At 37.6% G+C, this 21,136-nt stretch overlaps 1 protein-coding gene across 1 annotated transcript in view; it reads left to right on the forward strand.

The window, feature by feature from the left end:
- LOC306653220 (intermembrane lipid transfer protein VPS13B-like) overlaps window positions 1–21,136 on the forward strand; it is a gene marked incomplete at its 5' end in the record, with an annotated part of 899,457 nt that overhangs the window by 839,546 nt on the left and 38,775 nt on the right. The window contains 10 exon segments of the mRNA XM_079126163.1: window positions 9,459–9,722; window positions 9,989–10,072; window positions 10,251–10,426; window positions 11,093–11,263; window positions 11,610–11,811; window positions 12,896–13,084; window positions 15,524–15,670; window positions 17,870–18,153; window positions 20,545–20,672; window positions 20,881–21,080. Coding sequence (XP_078982289.1) covers window positions 9,459–9,722; window positions 9,989–10,072; window positions 10,251–10,426; window positions 11,093–11,263; window positions 11,610–11,811; window positions 12,896–13,084; window positions 15,524–15,670; window positions 17,870–18,153; window positions 20,545–20,672; window positions 20,881–21,080 — 1,845 coding nt within the window.

A 21,136-nucleotide genomic window follows, 5' to 3' on the forward strand; every position in this document is an offset into this window, starting at 1 on the left:
GGCAAGAGTGGTGCACACATGTTGCCACACTTGGCAGATCAAGAATAAAAAGAGTTAAATACTGCCTCCAAATTCTCAAATGTTTATTTGAAGTTAGGTTCTGTTATGGCATCATAAGACTTTTTCATGAGTGTCTAGTAATCCCTAGCATATGCTAAAGATAAGCTTGCCTGCTAATTTAAGTCTTGTAGTTCTGTTCATTTTAATAGTTTATTATTTTGAAAGCATAGGTATAATGGTTGTGAGGTCTAGGGGAAGAATAATAGTGAAGTATAACTTGGTTTTACACATATGCTCCTAAAGAAAATGCAAATTAATGGATAGTTAGAAAATAAATATTGAAGAAAATGCTGAATCTAACTATTTAAATTGCACAAGGCAAAACAACTATGAGATTTCATTTTTGATCCACCAATCTAATAGGTGTCTTTTAGATAAATAATAGTTCCTTCAAAAATAATTATATTTATGTGTGTAAATAGTAGCTCATTTTAAATGATCATCACAGAGAACTCTTGATGACATGGAAAAAGTATCAACTAATTATGTTTGTTAAATAATGATTTTTCCAATAACTCAGTCAATAAATGGGCAAAGGAACTGAACAGGCACTTTACAGAAGAAGAAATACAAATAATTGACAAATATATGAAAAAATGTTAAACATCTCTCACAATTAGAGAAAAGCAAATTTAAACTACTCTGAGTTCCATCTCACTCCAGTCAGAATGACAGTTATCAAGAATACAAGTAACAGGGCTGGGGATATAGCTCAGCTGGTAGAGTGCTTGCCTTGGAAGCAGTCCCCAGAACTGCAAAAAACAAAAATAAAAATAAATAAAGAATACAAGTAACAATAAATGTTGGCAAGGATGTGGGGGGAAAGCTACAATCATATATTGCTGGTAGGACTGCAAATTGGTGCAACCACTCTGCAAAGCAGTATGAAGATTCCTTAGAAAACTTGGAAAGGAATCACCATTTGACCCAGTTATCCCCCTCCTTGATATATACCTGAAGAATTGAAAATCAGCATGGTGATGCAGCCAAATCAATGTTTATAACTCAGTTCACAACTGCAAAGCTATGGAACCAACCTAGGTGTCCTTCAACAGACCAATCAATAAAGAAAATATGCTGTATATACACAATGGAATACTAAGCCATAAAAAGAATTACTTTATGACATTTGCTGGTAAATGGATGGTTCTGGAGACTATCATGCCAAGTGAAATAACCAATCCCAAAAAATCAGAGGTTGAATATTCTCTCTGATATGTGGATGCTAACATACAACAAAGCAGGGAGGGAAAGAATAGAAGTTCATTGGATTAGGCAGAGAGGAATGAAGGGAAGGGAGGGGAGATAGGAATACGAAGGAGAGAGGAATGAATGTGACATAACTTCCCTATGCTTATGTATAAATACACCACCAGAGTAACTCAGCATGTACAACCACAAGCATGGAAAGTCATATTCCATGTATGTATAATATGTCAGAATATACCCTACTGTCATGTATATCTAAAAATAGTTTAAAAAGAGTTTCTGTTGCTCTGCATCCTAGGCAGTAGTTAGTATTTTCCTTTTTTTTAAATTTCAGTCATTCTAAAAGTATGTAGGAACAAAATTTTATTTTGTTTTGATTGGCAATTCTCTGATAGCAAATGATGTTGAACGTTTTCATATGATTATTTGCTACCTATTTTTCTATTCTGGTGAAAAGGCTCCAATTTTTTTCCCACTTAGAAAAAAGTCTAGGTGGTTTATTTATTATTGAATTTTAAATGTTCTTTGTATATTCCAAATACAAGTTATTTTCAATATGTTTGTTTTTCAAATGTTTTATCTTTAAAAATATAATAAACTCATAAAATTTGAAAAAATATATACTTTGTAATCTTCATAGAAAGTTAATAAGGCAGATCCTATTATTATTATTCCTATTTTATTTCACATCATAAGAAGGAAGAAGGCGGGCTTGGTGTTGGTGACCTCAGCACCTCAGTACTGTATCTACTTCTCTGCCATCCTCTGTGTATGCTTTTCTGGTCTCAAGATGTACATCCTCTTTTAATACCTTCTATGACAGAAAAGAAGGACATTCTCTTCTCAAATTGTTTCCCTTCTTTCAAGGAGTAAAATCTTCTCCAGAGCCTTTGCCATCTTGCCTTTTCACATCAGTAGCCAAAACACATTCACCCCTAAGCTAATCATTGGTTAAGGGAGAATGAATCACCAGGATTAGTGTTTACCCATTTCAATACAGTCTCCAAGGTTCCTGGGAGATATTCACCTCCCTTGAGTGCTTGACTGTCTTTTGAACCTAAACCAAATCAATTTTTAACAGCAGGAATAAAAAAGGACCCACTATAGGAAGAGAACCAATGATTTCTGCCACATTTGTGTTATAGTGATCAGCCATAACTTGCTTTCATTTGGAATCTAAATTTTCTTATGAGTAGATATGAATTTTATGAGTGACAGATTATCAGGGTGATCTTCAACACATATTCTAGGTCAGAGCTTCTGGGTACCAATGTTACAGTTCAAGTCAAAGGCTAAAACAGACCAGTGTCCCAGCTCAAGCAGTCAGACAGAATGAGTTCCCTCTCACTCAGCATTTTTGTTGCTGTCAGTTCTTCAGTTGATTGGGTGAGGCCAAACACATGGGGAGGACAATCTGTTTAATTCAGCCTATCAGGTCAAATGTAAATGTGACCCACAAATATCTCCACAGACACATTGAGAATAATTTTTTTAATCTTTTTTTTTTTTTGGTAAACAAATGGGACACGTGTTGTTTCTCTATTTGTACATGGCGTAAAGGCATACCATTTGCGTAATCCTCTATTCTGTACCATTGATCTACCTTTCTATTTTGGTACCAACACCATGCCATTTTTGTTACTATTGCTTTGTAGTAGAGTTGAAGATCTGGTATTGCGATACCGCCTGTTTCACTCTTCCTGCTAAGGATTGCTTTAGCTATTCTGGGTTTCTTATTCTTCCAGATGAATTTCATAATTGCTTGCTCTATTTCTGTAAGGCACGTCATTGGGATTTTAATTGGAATTGCATTGAATCTGTATAGCACTTTAGGTAGTGTGGCCATTTTGACAATATTAATTCTGCCTATCCAAGAACATGGGAGCTCTTTCCATCTTCTAAGGTTTTCTTCAATTTCTTTCTTTAGTGTTCTGTAGTTCTCATTGTAGAGGTCTTTCACCTCTTTTGTTAGATTGATTCCCAAGTATTTTATTTTTTTCCAGGCTATTGTGAATGGGGTAGTTTTCCTAATTATTCTTTCCAAAGATTCATCACTTATGTATAAAAATGCATTGGATTTATGAGCATTGATCTTGTAACCTGCTACCTTACTGAATTCACTTATGAGTTCTAAAAGTTTTCTGGTGGAATTTCCTGGTTCCTCTAAGTATATAATCATATCATCAGCAAATAGGGATAGTTTGAGTTCTTCTTTTCCTATATGTATCCCTTTAATTTCTTTGGTCTGTCTAATTGCTCTGGCTAGAGTTTCAAGAACGATGTTGAAGTGGTGAAAGAGGGCATCCCTGCCTTGTTCCAATTTTTAGGGGGAATGCTTTCAGTTTTTCACCATTTAGAATGATATTAGCCATGGGCTTAGCATAAATGGCCTTTACAATGTTAAAGAATGTTCCCACTATCCCTATTTTTTCTAGTGTTTTGAGCATAAAGGGGTGCTGTATTTTATCAAATGCTTTTTCTACATCTATTGAAGTAATCATGTGATTCTTGACTTTAAGTCTATTGATATGGTGAATTACATTTATTGATTTCCAGATGTTGAACCAACCTTGCATCCCTGGGATAAAACCCACTTGATCGTGGTGCACTATCTTTTTAATATGTTTTTGTATGCGATTTGCTAAAATTTTGTTGAGAATTTTTGCGTCAATGTTCATTAAGAATATTGGTCTGAAATTTTCTCTTCTTGATGTGTCTCTGTCTGGTTTAGTATCAGGGTGATATTGGCTTCATAGAATGAGTTTTGGAGGGTTCCCTCCTCTTCTATTTCATGAAATACTTTGAGGAGTATTGGAATGAGCTCTTCCTTGAAGGTTTCGTAGAACTCAGCTGAGAACCCATCTGGCCCCGGACTTTTCTTTGTTGGTAGGCTTTTGATGACTTCTTCTATTTCAGTACTTGAAATTGGTCTATTTAAATTGTGTATGTCCTCCTCGTTCAGTTTAGGCAATTCATATGTCTCTAGAAACCTGTTGATGTCTTCGAAATTTTCTATTTTGTTGGAGTATAGATTTTCAAAATAGCTTCTAATTATGTTTTGTACTTCAATCGTGTCTGTTGTGATATTTCCTTGTTCATTCCGAATTTTAGTCATTTGGGTTTTCTCTCGTCTTCTCTTTGTTAGTGTGGCTAAAGGTTTATCAATTTTGTTTATTTTTTCGAAGAACCAACTATTTATTTTGTCAATTTTTTGTATTGTTTCTTTTGTTTCAATTTCGTTGATTTCAGCTCTGAGTTTAACTATTTCCTGTCTTCTACTACTTTTGATGCTGTTCTTCTTTTTCTAGGGCTTTGAGCTGTAGTGTTAGGTCGTTTATTTGTTGAGTTTTACTTCTTTTATTAAATGCGCTCCATGAAATAAATTTCCCTCTAAGTACTGCTTTCATAGTGTCCCAGAGATTTTGATATGATGTTTCTTTGTTCTCATTTACCTCTAAGAATTTTTTAATTTCCTTCCTAATATCTTCTGTTATCCATTCATCATATAATAGCATATTGTTTAATCTCCAGATGTTGGAATAGTTTCTGTGTTTTACTCTTTCATTTATTTCTAACTTCAATCCATTATGATCTGATAGAATACAAGGTAGTGTCTCTATCTTCTTGTATTTGCTAACATTAGCTTTGTGGCATTATATATGGTCTATTTTAGAGAAGGATCCATGTGCTGCTGAGAAGAAAGTGTATTCGCTCTTGGTTGGATGGTATACTCTATAAATGCCTGTTAAGTCTAAATTATTGATTGTGTTATTGAGATCTATGGTTTCTTTGTTCAATTTTTGTTTAGAAGATCTGTCCAGTGCTGAGAGAGGCATGTTAACATTACCTGGTATTATTGTGTTATGGTCTATTTGGTTTCTGAAATTGAGAAGGATTTGTTTGACATACATGGATGTGCCACTGTTTGGGGCATAGATGTTTATGATTGTTATGTCTTGTTGATTTATGCTTCCCTTAAGCAGTATGAAATGTCCTTCTTCTGACTAACTTTGGCTTGAAGTCCACATTATCTGAAATGAGGATGGCTCCAGCTTTTTTGCTGAGTCCATGTGCATGGATTGTTTTTCCCCATCCTTTCACCTTTAGTCTATGGGTATCTTTTTCTGTGAGGTGAGTCTCTTGCAGGCAACATATTGTTGGATCTTTCTTTTTAATCCAATCTGCCATTCTATGTCTTTTGATTGATGAATTCAGGCCACTAACATTCAGGGTTATTATTGAGATATGATTTGTATTCCCGGTCATCTGGTTCATTTATTTTATTTTATTTATTTATTTATTTATTTATTTATTTATTTATTTATTTATTTATTTGACACGACTTGGTTCCTCTTTTATTTGACAATTCCTTTAGGATAATTCCTCCCTTTGCTGATTTGCTTCTTTGTTTTTCATCTCTTCCTCATGGAATATTTTGCTGAGAATGTTCTGTAAGGCTGGCTTTCTTTTTGTAAATTCTTTTAGCTTTTGTTTATCATGGAAGGATTTTATTTCATCGTCAAATTTGAAGGTAAGTTTTGCTGGGTATGAGATTCTTGGTTGGCATCCACTTTCTTTCAGGGCTTGAAAAATGTTGTTACACGCCCTTCTAGCTTTTAGGGTCTGGATTGAAAAATCTGCTGATATCTGTATTGGTTTCCCCCTGAATGTCATTTGGTTCTTTTCTCTCACAGCCTTTAAAATTCTGTCTTTATTTTGTATGTTAGATATTTTCATTATAATTTGCCTTGGTGTGGGTCTGTTGTAATTTGTGTATTTGGAATCCTATAAGCCTCTTGAACTTGATTTTCCATTTCATTCTTCAGATTTGGGAAATTTTCTGATATTATTTCATTGAATAGATTGTTCATTCCTTTGGTTTATTTTTCTAAGCCTTCCTCAATCCCAATAATTCTTAAATTTGGCCTTTTTATGATATCCCATAGTTCTTGTAGATTCTGTTCATGATTTCTTACCATCTTTTCTATTTGTTCAACTTTGTTTTCAAGGTTACATATTTTGTCCTCAATGTCTGAGGTTCTGTCTTCCAGGTGTTCTATCCTACTGGATATGCTTTCTATGGAGTTCTTAATTTGGTTTATTGTTTCCTTCATTTCAGGGATTTGTGTTTGGTTTTTTTTCAATATCTCTAACTCTTTATTGAAATGATCTTTTGCTTCTTGTATTTGCTCTTTTAACTGTCGATTGGTGCGATCATTCAATGCCTGCATTTGTTCTTTCATCTCATCATTCAGTGCCTGCATTTGCTCTTTCATCTCATCATTTGCTTCTCTAATCATTTTAATTATGTACATTCTGAACTCCTTTTCTGTCATTTCTTCTGCCATGCTGTCATTGGGTTTTATTGAAATAATATCTAGATTTGTTTGGGGCATTTTCTCCCCTTATTTTCTCATATTGTTCAGGTATCAGTGGACCGCTGAGATATTGCAGATTTCCTTTATTGACTTATAATGTCCCTGAAGATTTCTAGTATATCCCCTCTTAGCCTTCAGTGGGCTGAAGTCTTGGAGGAAGTTGATAGTGCGGTGCTCCACCAGGAAGCTGCCTCTCTAGGGGTGGTGGCCTTCAGGTGGGGTATATTCCCTGCTAGTGGGCAGAGGTGCCTCCACTTGTTGACCAATGGTCATCCAAAGGGGAACTAGGCTGCGAGCTGAGGCAAGGCCTGTTTGGGCCTATCTTTCTAGTTTTACCGTCCTTGTGGGAAAACCTCACCCGGCAGGGAAGACTCATCCGGTGGGGAGGTCTCGCTCATCAGTTCCCCTCCTAGAGATTCCCCTCAATCTACAACTGCCGCCTGGGCTGGGCTGCCTTCCTCTGCAATGTTCCCAGGGTCCCAGACCTACCTCCTGGGCCTGGGAGCCTCGCCCTTCCCAGACGAGTCTCCTTAGGCTGCCTCTCCTCAGAGAATCTGCCCAGTCTCCTTAGGCTGCCTCTCCTCAGAGAATCTGCCTGCAGTCCTGGAACCTTTGCTCCGCCCCTAAGCGTGTCTCTGTGTGGCTCTTCCACCAAGAAGCTTCCTAGGTCCTGGTACCCTGCTCTGCACCTAATCGCCTGGCTATGTGGCCCCTCCTCTGAGCAGCCGCCTGGAGCCCCGTACAGTCACTCCAAGTCCCAGCGACCCGCCGCACGCCTCTTCCTCCAGACAGCTGCCCGGTGTTCTGGTGCGGTCACTAGGAATCCAAGCAACTCACTGTGTGCCTCCTCCTCCCTCCAACCGCCTGTAGCCCTGGGAAGTCACTCCGAGTCCAAGTGACTGGCCCTGTTCCTCCTCCTCCCCCGGGCAGCCCCCCGGTGTTCAGGAGCGGTCCCTTTGTATCCAAACAACTCACCACTCACCACCTCCTCTGAGCAGCCGCCTGGAGCTCTGATGCAGTCACTGCGAGTCCAAGCGACCCTCCGTGCTCCTCCTCCTCTTCCAGGCAGCCCCACAGTGTTCAGAAGCGGTCACTCTGAGTCCAAACAGCTCACCACGCAGCTCCTCCTCTGGCACCTGCCTGTAGCTCTGGTGCAGTCACTCCCGAGTCCAAGCGACCCGCCTCGCTCCTCCTCCTCCTCCTCCTCAGGGCAGGCCCCGGTGTTCAGGAGTGGTTGCTCTTGAGTCCAAACAGCTCTCTGCGCAGCTCATCCTCTGGCAACCACCTGTAGCTCTGGTACAGTCACTCCGAGTCCAAGCGGCCACGCTCTTCCTCCTCCTCCTCCTCCTCCTCCTCCGGACAGGCCCCAGTGTTCAGGGGTGGTCGCTCTGAATCCTGACAGCTCTCCTCGCAGCTCCTCCTCTGGGCCGCCACCCGGAGCCCCAGCGGTTGGGAGTCCCAGCGCTGTGCTGAGCGGCCTCCTCTACGACGCTCCCAGTTGTCCAAGTTCATTGCTCCAGCGGGGGGAGGGGTGTCTCGCTGGGCAGCTCTACTTCACAAAGTTCCCTGCGTTCCGGGACGACCGCCCCATCCGGGACGCCTCCCCAACGAGAGAGACTCACCCGGCTGCTTTGAGTTGGTCCCATGTCTCTCAATATCTCCTCTTTTGAATCCTGAGTCCTGAAGCAACATGAAATGCAGCCACCCTCTAGTCCGCCATCTTGAAAACCCGAGAATAATTTTTCATTAAAAATATCTGGGCACGCCATAGCCATTTGACACATTAAAGTTAACCATCACATGCTTGGACCCTTAAGTATACTATATGTATTAGTTATTATTTTATAATCTACAAGAATATTAAAAATATAAAATCTAGTTTGTGAAAGTTCTGTTTTCTGTAACCATGGTGAATATTTATTGCAGAAGTATTTGCTTTCTAAAATTGTTTACTGAATAAGAGTAAATTTTCCAATATCCTTTCATTTTCAACCAATTCAAGAAACATTTTTTAATACCTATTATGAACTCTTGTCCAAGTGCAAAGTTGGATCTGAGGGTTTAATGTATAATTCTGAGTGTTTTATAAAGATACATACTACAATGTAGAAGAAACTGAATAAAGTAAAATATAATGAGGTATCTCAGTCAAAGATCTTGTGTCTTGCTGTATTCAGACATCTCTTACCAGATAAGAGGACAGTATACTTTAGGAAATCAGCTATGCAAAATAGATAGATCACAGTTTTCTATCCAGTTACAGAGCTAATACTTCCATTCAGTTCTCATCCTTTTCAACTCTTACATTATTTGATGAGATTAACCACCTCCTGATCACACACCTCTCAGTCACCTCTCATGGCTTCAGCAAAACTACTTTCTCCTGATTTATTTCCACCTTCCTTCACCCTTTTTCCTCTGGCCCCTTCTCTGACTTCTTACCCTGTTCCTATAGTGTCGGTCAGTTTCTGGGCTTGAGGTCCCATCCTCTCCTCTGGATGGCTGTCCTCTGCCGATGCACATTTGCACAGCTTTTCTTTCACAAGTCTTTGTCTGCAGTTTCATCTTCTCTCCTGAGCACCTGATCAGTATTTCTGACTGGGCACTGGACCTGCCTATAAGTCTCTCTTTAAAATATTGAAAACTTAATATGACAGAGCAAAATTCTTTCTTTCAAGCCTCTTTTCTTTATCTTGTATTAAGCTAATTACTTCATTTGCTTTCCATTAACCTCGACATATCTATCTGGATGATTGTATGTAATGAACTCTGAATTGATGAAACCTTGTATATTTTTACATTGTCTTTTAGATTATCATCTGTGGAAGACAGATCATCTGTAGTTATTTGTCTCAAAGCATAGAACTAAAAGTTGTTCAGCATTATATTGGACAAGATGGACAAGCTGTGGTTCGAGAACATTTCGACTGCCTCACAGCTCAACAGAAATTGCCTTCATATATATTAGAAAACAGTGAACTGACAGAGTTGTGTGTGAAGGCCAAAGGAGATGAAGACTGGTCAAGAGATGTGTGCCTGGAATCCAAAGCCTCTGAGTATAGCATTGTCATCCAGGTATGAGAAGAAGTACAGTCTAGAATAAAGCAGCTTTAAAACTGAAATGTTCTCTATGGAATGAATTGGCCCCTTCAGTTCACTGTACATTTACTTTATGCCATGTCAAAGTCTGTTTTTGCTTCATTGTTTTTGTTTTGTTTTAGGTGCTTTTTATCCAACTTTAAGTTTTTTTATCATCCAAACTGATATTATATCCTTGTCTTATTTTGATTAATGTGTAGCTGTTCGGTATTTAATAGGACTCTCTCCTATCTCATGTGCAGGTGCCATCTTCAAACAGTTCTATTATTTATGTCTGGTGCACAGTTTTGACTTTAGAACCCAACTCTCAAGTGCAACAACGAATGGTGAGTGCTTTCCCAATCCTAAAATATGGTATACGACTCTGACCTTTCCTGTTCTGAAATAAATTAAGGTCACAGTGACCCAGGGAAGAGATTTATTACAAGTTTGTTTCAGCATCAAACAGCTGGAATACTGCAATGAAGCAAATATGAAAGTTGTTCTGTCCTTTTATTTTTATAGATTGTGTTCAGCCCTCTTTTTATCATGAGGAGTCATCTTCCAGACCCCATTATCATACATTTGGAGAAAAGGAGTCTGGGATTGAATGAAACACAGATAATTCCAGGAAGAGGGCAGGAAAAACCACTGCAAAACATAGAACCTGACCTTGTACATCACCTAACATTTCAAGCAAGGTATTAGCAAGATACATTTTTTTTATTTTCCTAAAAGAAGTTTGGTAGAAAAGTAACCTTGTATTCTTGAGGAGTGAGGGAGCATGGATGGAATTTTTATCTTAGAAGAATGTTATTTTTAAATAGTGTTCTGCTTAGTGTTCTCTTATTCTCTTCTATAGTTTTAGATAAAATTTACCCTTTCTCATCAAGCTTAGAAATAAGAGTGGTGCATATGTGTGTGTCTCCCCTTTCCCCTCTCTTCCTCTCTCCTCCTCCCTTCTCCCTCTTCTTTGTCCTTTTTTTTCCTCCATGTGATTGCCCATACTCCCATTCTCAAGTGTGTATTATTCCTTTATAATAAATATTTACTACTCAAAACAAAGAGAAAGAAAAAAGAACCAATCAGGAAGTGTCATCAAAAAATGTAATTTAGTTTAGATTTAACTGACACATGATTTCTATAGTGGAAGAAGGCGTGACTTGAGATCTCACCCAAGTATGGGCAGGTAAGAAGGAAAAACCAAGACCAGGTAATCCAAAAACTATCATTCTTTCCTAAATCATGGAAAATGGACTCAAGCCACTTAAAAGTATGGTTCATAGTACATTTTTAGTTAGGTTTTTTAAAGAAATTATAGACCACTTTAGGATTCTGATACTTATTTTTTTCTTTCCATTTCCTAGAGAAGAATATGATCCTTCTGATTGTGCTGTTCCCATCTCAACAGCCCTCATTAAGCAAATAGCCACTAAGATACACCCTGGAGGTACAGTTAATCAGATCCTTGATGAATTCTATGGACCAGTAAAGTCTCTTGAACCTACATGGCCCTATAATAAGAAGGATTCTGACAGGTAACAGTCTTCAGCTATCTTTTTCTACATGTGCTAATAAACATTAAGAAATGACTTCACAAAAATATTAAGATACCATAAATGGTGTGATAAAAGATATTTGCATGTATTTGTGAGATTCTGACCTTTTGTCATCTAGTAGATAGATTTATAGAGTTTTTTACTCATAATGTACAACATAATTGCATGAAAAGTTGCTTTCTCCTGCTTGCAAATTCAACATTGAATGACTGATATGAAGAGATATCCTACAGGAGCATTGTGTGTCTGGAATCCTTAAACATATTTCATGAATACTAAAGTCATCATATTTCATTGAGTCTCTTGGATGTGGTATTTGGAACAGGAATGAACAGCTGAGTCAGTGGGATAGCCCAATGCGAGTGAAGCTGTCAGTCTGGAAGCCATATGTTAGAACTTTGTTGATAGAACTTCTGCCCTGGGCCCTGCTTATCAATCAGTCCAAGTGGGACCTCTGGCTTTTTGAAGGAGAGAAGATTGTTCTACAGGTTCCTGCTGGCAAAACTATTATTCCTCCTAATTTTCAGGTACTATAACTTTTAAAAGTAATATAATTCTTCTCCCAACAACTAGATTTTATTCTGAGGTTACATTTATGATTTAACAGAATGAGTGCATTGTGGAAAACTGTCCTTATAGATATGTACATAAGGAGTATGGAATGTTCTTTGATATTCAGAGAACATTTCCCCCCATTTTCCCCCCATCAGTAGTATTCATGGTTGATTTATCATTAAATTTTGATAATTTGTACCGGTTACATGCTCATTTCTGTTGTGTACAGGATATTTGACAAGTGTTAAGATTAATCTCTCGGTGTGTTAAGGATACAGGGTTGTATTATATGCTAACCCATCCCCTTGATAATCTCTGCAATTCTTAAATTCTCTGAAATCTGTGAGGTGTTGGGGATTTTCTGAATGACCATTTTTGTCAGGCTTCTTTTTCTTTATAAGTGGACTTGTATGTCCATAATTATGAAGGCTTACCCAGTTATTAATTATAACATGGACACAGAGAGAAAAACCTAATCATGAAATAAAATTTCAGAAGATTTTATATTCTAACTTATAAAACTAACTTTATAAGGCTAGATCATTTTAAGACATATAAATCTATAAGAAAATGAAGTGAAAATAACTCCTAAATAAAATATTTTCCTGGTAGAAAACAATTTCTGAGTTCTTTTTTTTTTTTTGAGTTCCAGTCCATAAACATCTTTATTCAATTGCATTTTCCATTTTTTTAATAATCAGATACTATTACCTTGTGGAATTGGAATGTTGACCTGGATGGACCTAATATTGCATGTTATTCTCTTGTCAAATGAGATGAAGCTTTCAGTTTTTAAGCCTTGGTATTTATAGGATAGTCACATCTCAAGTTTGGTTTTTCTTCCCCTTCCATAAACATGAATTTCATTGTGAATCAAAATTGACATTGGAAACAAAGATAAAATGTATATGGCTATTATTTAAAAAAAGTGGAATGATATTTGGTTGTTTTAGTGCACCTATTATATAATACGAAAAAAATTTCTGGTGCTTGAGGTTAAAAAAAATATACCAGAGTTAAGAAAAATACTTTATAATTGAGGTATTATTTTTCCAGGAAGCTTTTCAAATTGGAATATACTGGGCAAATACAAACACTGTGCACAAGTCAGTAGCAATTAAACTAGTCCATAATCTGACATCTCCAAAGTGGAAAGATGGAGGTAATGGTGAAGTTGTGACATTGGACGAAGAAGGGTTTGTTGATGCTGAAATAAGACTTGGTGCTTTCCCAGGACATCAGAAGGTAAGGTCAGAGTTGATGTGGCTCAAGGGAAATAGCATGCCATTCCCTTAAACTGTTTAATATAAACCTACCCTTTTTTAAAATCCTTTTTTGATATTACATGTTCTAAATAATATATAACAATGAAATACTTGATTTCTTAACTACTTAGACTTCTGTTTTACAATGTATTTTTCTTTACCAGTGATAAAAGCTGTGTCACATAATTTATCCCATAACTGCTCTGTTTCAGAACACTCAGCAGTCACTTGATTTATAGTATATGAAAGGGGAATGAACTTAGTCCAAAATATCCACAAACTGTACTTTGGCTTCCTTTTTTAGAACAGGAAGTAAAGTTGCTAACACTCTAAGCATTGAGTGAAAGAACAAAGACTCCTACAGCAGAGGTTATATTCCTGGAAAGGACATCCTGAGCGACATTATGTGGAACAAGTTTGTTTTTTCCACAGAACCAGTGTTAAAGGAGGAAATTCCTATAACAGTTTTCAACTGATGGAATTCTTCAACAGTCAACTAGTGCCCATGTTTTTAGTAGGATTTGTACACACACACAAACAAACAAAAACATACGTAAGCAGTTACTTAAATGAATACAAATGGTGTGTGCTTTTCAGCATAAATCTAAAGTCTATGAAAACCAATTAGCTGATTAATATAGCAACTAATCACATTAAATTGTATGTATGAAAGTATAATATCTAGTGTGACATGTGGAAGTCTCATGCTGTATTTAAAATTATCTTCATCATTTTAGCTTTCCCAAATGAGAAAGAGATAAAATAGAATGTAGAATTTATCAGAATAGTAGAATTCAGAATAACCTTTCTTTGGGGATAGTGTCTTTTTGAGCATCTTTGAAGAATCTTTTGAGAAAAGTTAGGGTTCTTTGGTCATTTTTTAAAAAATAAATTTCCCCGAAATAAGAACTTGGTCTTCAGTGTTCAAGGCTGGTATCCATTTCCTCAAGGTTGTCTGGGCAACACATGTTTATGTTCTGCCTGCCAAAGTGCTGTAACATGGGTGTAAATGGCAAAGAGCTGTAAGCATGAATCACCCAAAGTTGAATAGTTGTAAGTTGAGAACTGCCATCAAAACTTGGAAACAATGCAGGCAAATTCCCACTACCTCTAGTACCTCACAAAGTAGCCATAGCAAGTGCTGAATAAATGCTTGCAAATGAATGAATGAATGAACTAACTGTTGGAACATACAGTGATGTCTAATTATTCTCAGTAGTAACTCTCAAACACTTTAGTCTTAGGATTCCTTTATACTTTTAAAAATTGTTGGGGACCCCCGCCCCAGAGACCTTTTATTTCTATCAGTTTTTACCAGATTAAAAATTAAGATTTTTTTTTTTTAGCGGTAGATGGACACAACACCTTTGTTTATTTATTTTCATGTGGTGCTGAGGATCGAACCCAGTGCCTCACATGTGCTAAACAAGCGCTCTGCCACTGAGCCCCAAGACGTTTTTTAAACATAAGAGTTTAAACATATTCCATTAGCCATCAGAGATGACATGGTATGTCACATAGCCTCTGGGAAATTCCACTGTATGCTCATGAGGAAATTAAAGAGAAAAATATAATGTCAGTATTATAAAAACAGTTTTCAACTTAGTACTCTTTCTGGAGATCCTCCATACGAGTCCCTGGCCACCCTTTGAGAACTGCTGCTCTGAGATTGGCACTTACTGGATGGCTGCCCTTAGGCAGGTAACCATCCAAGCATCAGTGCCACATGTGATGCAGGAGTGCGAGGAGACAATGCACATAGTGGTGAGGAGCAGCCCTGCAGAGCTAGACCACATAGGTTCCAGCGCCAGCCAGACCTTGACAAGTGCTGACCTTTTGCATCTCACTTTCATCTTCAGTAAAATGGGAATAATAGAAAAAACCCTATATCATTACTATACATAGGAATTTGTGAATTAATATTCCTAAATTACTTAAAACGAGTGGGGTACATGATGTAACAATACATGAAGGTCAATCATTATTGTTTCCTTCATCTTCATTGTCACTTTTAAAGTTTTAGAACTCTACTGAGCCCATTATAGGCACTCTGTGAGGTCGCTGCTGTGATGCTCTTGAGAAGGGATGCTGTATTGAATTCTGTTGAGTAAGATGAGTAGGAATTTGTTTACATATAAGTACTTTATAAATATTGTGTGAGGTAATCTGTAAAATAATCTGAACACAAATCTCTTGCAATAGTAGCACAAATAACTGGCTTGTTAAAGTAAATGCTAACCCTGTATTGGCCAGGGCATTTTGGAGAATGAAAGGGAATCCTATTAAGTACTCTGGAGAAAGGTAAACTGGTGCTATCCTGCACAAACTAATATATAACTAACTTTTAAAGATAGTCAAAAGATTTGCATATGCCTTATAATAGTGTTTAAAAAATGCCCTTTCCTCAATTATCTTACAGTTGTGTCAGTTCTGCATTTCTTCCATGGTACAGCAAGGCATACAGATTATTCAGATTGAAGACAAGACTACAGTAATCAATAACACACCATATCAGATATTTTATAAACCACAGTTATCTGTCTCCAAACCCCATTCTGGAAAGGAGGTAAGCAATTCATAACATAATTGTTTTGTCTACATTTTGCTAAATTAACAACAAATAGGATTAACTTTTTATAGCCTAGGGCAAAGAATAGGCTAATGCTGAATATAGGTAAAGAGAAATCCACTTATTTTGGCTCTAATTAAAGCATGGATGTCATGGTCAGTACTTCCAAGGTAATTAATGATCAGAAATCCTCCAAAGCAGCAGGTCCTGACACTGCTGGATTAGTTCTGCCTGCGCCCCATCTGCTTAGAGGCTCCCGCATGGTCCTCTCACAGGTTCACTGAACCCCCACTAGCAAAGCAGTGCACCCGAGGACCAGCTCTGAGTTGCATGAAGAAAACATCTGGCCCACAGGTTGCAGCAACTGAAGAGCTGGTTTGAGTAACTGGAGTGGACCAAGGGCAAGAGCGAAACCAAGCCACGGACAGACCAAGCCAATGATCTGGGGCAGTGAGCTTTGTGTTCACACAGAGTGAATGTGAAAATGTACCAGCTCGTTTATGTTAACATCTCAATGGCAGAACATGTAGAAAATAAATCCAGGAATGTTGAGAGGTGTTCTTGATTCAGCTCTGTACAATGAAAATGATTAGATATGTTTTAAGAAAGTAAGTAGAGATTGTTTTAAAAAAAAAAAATTAACAATATGCCAAGGAGAATGTTAATGAAACTATCATATGAGAAACTATTATCTTTCTTTATCTTTTTCTGCAGTTATTATTATTCCTTACTTTGTTTCTAAAAAATTATATTAGAATAATTGATCAGGATAAAATCTTATATTTTTTAGACAGTGTGTTGTGGTATATACAAAAATGTGGAACACTAGAATTCTACCCTGGTTCATTGATAAAAAATAAATAGGTGACCAGAAGTACCCAGTTGATTGTCCAATTAAGAAATAGAGGTCAACAACATTTGCTTTGACAAGAGAATCAGCATGCATCTAGATAATTGTCCTACTTCTCACTCTAGGACTTCCTGAGACATTGGACCAGATGATGTTTCCTCATCTATAAAATAGGCATCATTTTGCATTCGTTGTAGGTTTAATGAGAATTAAATAAGTTAAGTAAGGAAATAGGATAGGTGCTTAGTAAATGACTGTAGCCAGCAGCATCTGCAGCATCGACATCACCCAGGATCCTCTATTTCCTTGTTTGCCTCAGCTTCCTGGAAGAAGAGGAAGACCCAGTTTGCCCCTATAGCTGAGGAATATCCCCTTTTCCAACACTGACTCTGCTTCAGGCAGATGTGGAATTTTTCAAGAGGCATGATAATCCCTAGCCTCTCAGGAAGACTCTGGAACAGTGGGGAAACCCCAGACTCAGAAGCAGAAATTCTGACTTCTGGCTGGCCTTTGCCACTTCCTGGCTTTGTGATATCGGACAAAACTCAGTCAAAAGCAGCTTCCTGCTGGGCATGGTAGCATGCACTTGGAATCCCAGTGACTCAGGAGGCTGAGGCAGAAGAATTGCAAATGCAAAGCCAGTCTCAGCACTTAGCAAGATCCTATCTCAAAATAAAAAGAGCTGGGGGTGTGGTTAAGCACCCCTGGATTCAATCCCTGATACCAAAACAAAACAAACAACAGTAACAACAAAAATGAAATAAGAACAAACAGCTTCCTCAGCTGTGAAAGAGGAGATTCAAATATATTATTCCTTGAGGTTCTTTTTAAGTCTAAAATTCAGACACTAATGCCAGAAACAGTGTAAAATTCCATCGGAATTTGCTCCTCCCTCAGGATGAGCCTTACATAAAATTTGTCTTCTGAACTCCCAGTTTCCTGTTCTGAATCTTACTCAGATCTCTTTTCCTGACATCCCCACCAAGCCACATCCTTTCATTGTAGCCAAACCTATCTGCTCAAGAGGACTCCCTCCCCAGCACATGGTATCTCTACCCTGGTGGCATGGGGATATTTGCAATACCTGGAACCCAGTGAGAACTGTGCATCATCTTTTAGATCACCTCCAGCTCTATCATGTTTCAGTATGCCCAGAAAAGCAACCCTGCTTCCAGTACTTTAATTGTCTCATTAGGGCTTTCTTGTACCGATAGGCCCACATTCCCAGCTTGGCCACTTTCTGAGAATACATGGTATGGTTTCTTAGAAGCTATGCTTTTAAACCTTAACTTGACTGCATTGTTGTAGTAAGTATGCCCTCTCTGCATTGTCTTTTCTTTTTCCAGTATTTTCATGTTCCTGACAGTGCTACTTTCAGCATTTGCCCAGGTGGAGAGCAGCCTGCTCTGCAACCCAGCTCCCTTCCTTGCTGGGATTTAATGCCTGACATTGGGCCATCGGTGTTGGATGCATCCTTACTTCAGAAACAGATTTTGCTGGGCTTTTCTCCTGCTGCAGGTGCCGACAGCTCACAGTGCTGGAGCCTGCCAGCTCTAGTTAAACAAGAGTTTCCCAGACAGAGTGTGGCAGTGCCCCTCGGGAATTCTAGGGAAAATGGATTCTGTACCAGGTATTTTACATATATGTGAATGCCCTTCTTTGCCTGACAGTGTCACTGTCCATGGAGATGCTGAGAGACAGAATAGGTGCAGTGTTCCGCATATGTAAGACTACATTTTACTTTTATCTTTAATGACTTTTAGACATTGTATATAGACATTTGTATATAGGTCAAATGTTGTGATCACATATGGGTTGTCCCAGTGTACTGTTGATGAGATTTTTTCTGTATGCATCTTATCCTGGGGGAAAATGATGTCATAGCATAGCAGCAAGACACCATAATGAAAAAGATTACCTTCTTTTAGGAGTTCTTAGCCTCTGTAAAATGGTGAGAAATTAAGGCTAAAATATGAGAAAACCAAGTTGGGAAAGCTTCTTCTTTTCTAATATTGTACTTTTATTTCAAAATGGAATTTTTCACAAAAAAATCATCTAGAGAGAGAACTTAGATAAACACGATCCACAGAAGACTCTCTGCTGTGGTTGTTTCTGCACACCAGTTGCCAATTACCAATACCAATTATGCAAATAACAGCCACAGAATCAAGGCAGAGACTTGTAATGGTTTCTTCATACTGGACTTCTATTTTGTGGTTGTTTTGCATGCAATCCATCCTTTCTACAGCTGTCAGGAATAACTTATTTATGGTATATATAACAGCTACAAAAGAAAACATATTGTGACCTTATGGGAGGTACCTTATGCTCATGATCATGAATTTATAGGTTTTTGGACTTCAGCCATCCTAACTTTTTTGATGTATACAAAGATTTAATAGTAATATTTTAAAAGATAACAGCTTAACTGGAGTTGTCCATAGTAGTAAGGCCCTATTCCACATCCACATCCTTTCTTTCTTCACAACATTCACAAACATCCCTGAGTTTACCAACATTTTCAGCCTTAACCCTGCAAAGAGGGGTTACCCTAATTTATATTCTGGTTTTAGATAATATTAAGCATATTGAATTTAAGGAAGTATTCTTGAAAGGTATACAAACTTCTGTCTATAAAACAAATTTATTTTTACAGTAAAAGTCAAAATTTGAAGCAAAACTTCATTTGGAAATGAAGCTTAAAATTCTAAGAATTATAATATAGGGACTGGGGTTGTGGCTCAGTGGTGGAGCACTCACCTGGCACATGTGGGGCACTGGGTTCCATCCTTACCACTACATAAAAATAAATAAAAGTATTGTGTCCATGTATAACTAAAAAGAAATTTTTTAAAAAGAATTATAATATAAATTAATCTTGTCTATAAATATTAAATCTAAGTAGCTCTAGCTTGGCCCCCAACTTTCATAGCTATCAAAAGAAAATTGTCTGAGATCGGCTTTCCCAGCTCTTCCAAAATTAGTCTAAGAAAGGCTCTTCCCTGTTTATCTAAGAGCTTCACTCTGAAAAGGAATGCACTTTCTGCTCATCTCCCCATTTCCTCATCTCTTTCCTCCCCTCACTCTGTAGTGCACATTTGATGGTATTATCTTTCACCAAATGCTAATGCACTATTCACTTTGGCATCTTAGACTACTGTGATCTTTGGAAAGAACTCACATTGGCAAATTGGAAATAGGATAGATGGCAAACAGGAAATTGTTTAATGTGCTATTAACCCATTTTAATAAGCATAAACAAAGAACCACATTCAGCAAATTAACTAATTTATTTTATTACTTCTGACAGTGTATGTAATTTGAACTTCAGAGAGAATCTTTTTCCTGATTTGACATGAAATATCATTTGATAGTCTGTAGTACATACAATAGGAGAGTTTCTCTTTCTATTACAGAGGGCAGTCTGTGCCCAGACAGCTATTTTTCTTATTGCTAGCAATACACCTTTGACCTGGTGGTCAAAATGTAGATCCTGTGAAGCCTGACCATCTTGTGAAAATTGACAACCAACATTTAAGTCTTTGTTTTTATAATGGAAATGGACAGACATCCACATTCTGAAGTAGTCCTTAAAGTAGTTCACCTCTTCCTTTATCAGAACTTACTGAGCACTTTTGGAGAAGATGGTACCCTGTCTGAGTAGTTTAAGATACATATGCATAGAGGAAAAGGGTGGAGGGATGAGATGACTGTAGAGTTAGCTGTAGTTCTCTCTGAGTGGTAGAGTTGTGGTTTTTAATCTTTTAAATAATTCCTCACATTTTTTGGATATCTTACAATAAGTATGTTACCATTTTAAAAAATCAGTAAATATTCAGTTAATATACTAAATTAAATGAAGGAATGTCCTCATTTTTCTGGAAAAAAAAATCTCCCCTAAGGTATAAAAGAGAGGCATTTTAGTGTTTGGAACATTGCTAATCCAAGTAAACATGATCAAGAGAGAGAACTTGCACTTTTTTCTAAACCATCTCTGTCATTTGATTTGATTCTATTTTAGGGCCATAGCATTGACATATCAAGAACACTTTGGAGTGACTTATTTAACCCTCTCAGAAGACCCTAGTCCTCGAGTCATTTTCCACAACAGATGCCCAGTAGCAGTGCTTATAAAGGAAAACATTAAAGGTATATTTTATAGAACTGACTTTAAATAATAAAACTTTCTTTCTGGAGGTTTATTTTTTATTTAATAGATATATGTATCCTCTGAAAAATGTTTAAATAAAAATATTGTTCATCCCTTCTTAAGAAGTTCATTTTACCATGTTATGTTTAATACCCCTGTCTTTATGGTTCAGACCTAAGTCTACACATGCCTTTTTTTTAATTTCAGATGTCCCAAAATTTGAGGTTTATTGCAGAAAAATTCCTTCTGAGAGCTCAGTTCATCATGAGCTCTATCATCAGGTTTCCAGTTATCCAGACTGCAAGACCAAAGACTTACTTCCTAGCCTCTGTTTGAGGACAGAGTTGCCAGATGAAATAACCAGTGAGTGGAGTGATGCTGTTGACATCAACAGTCAGGGGACGCAGGTCAGTAAGCCTTGTGTCCCTGCCAAGCCCCAAGGGAAAATTCCCCTTTCTGAAGC

The sequence above is a fragment of the Sciurus vulgaris genome (assembly GCF_902686455.1).
Source record: "Sciurus vulgaris genome assembly, chromosome: 1".
NCBI classification, from domain to species: Eukaryota; Metazoa; Chordata; class Mammalia; order Rodentia; family Sciuridae; genus Sciurus; species Sciurus vulgaris.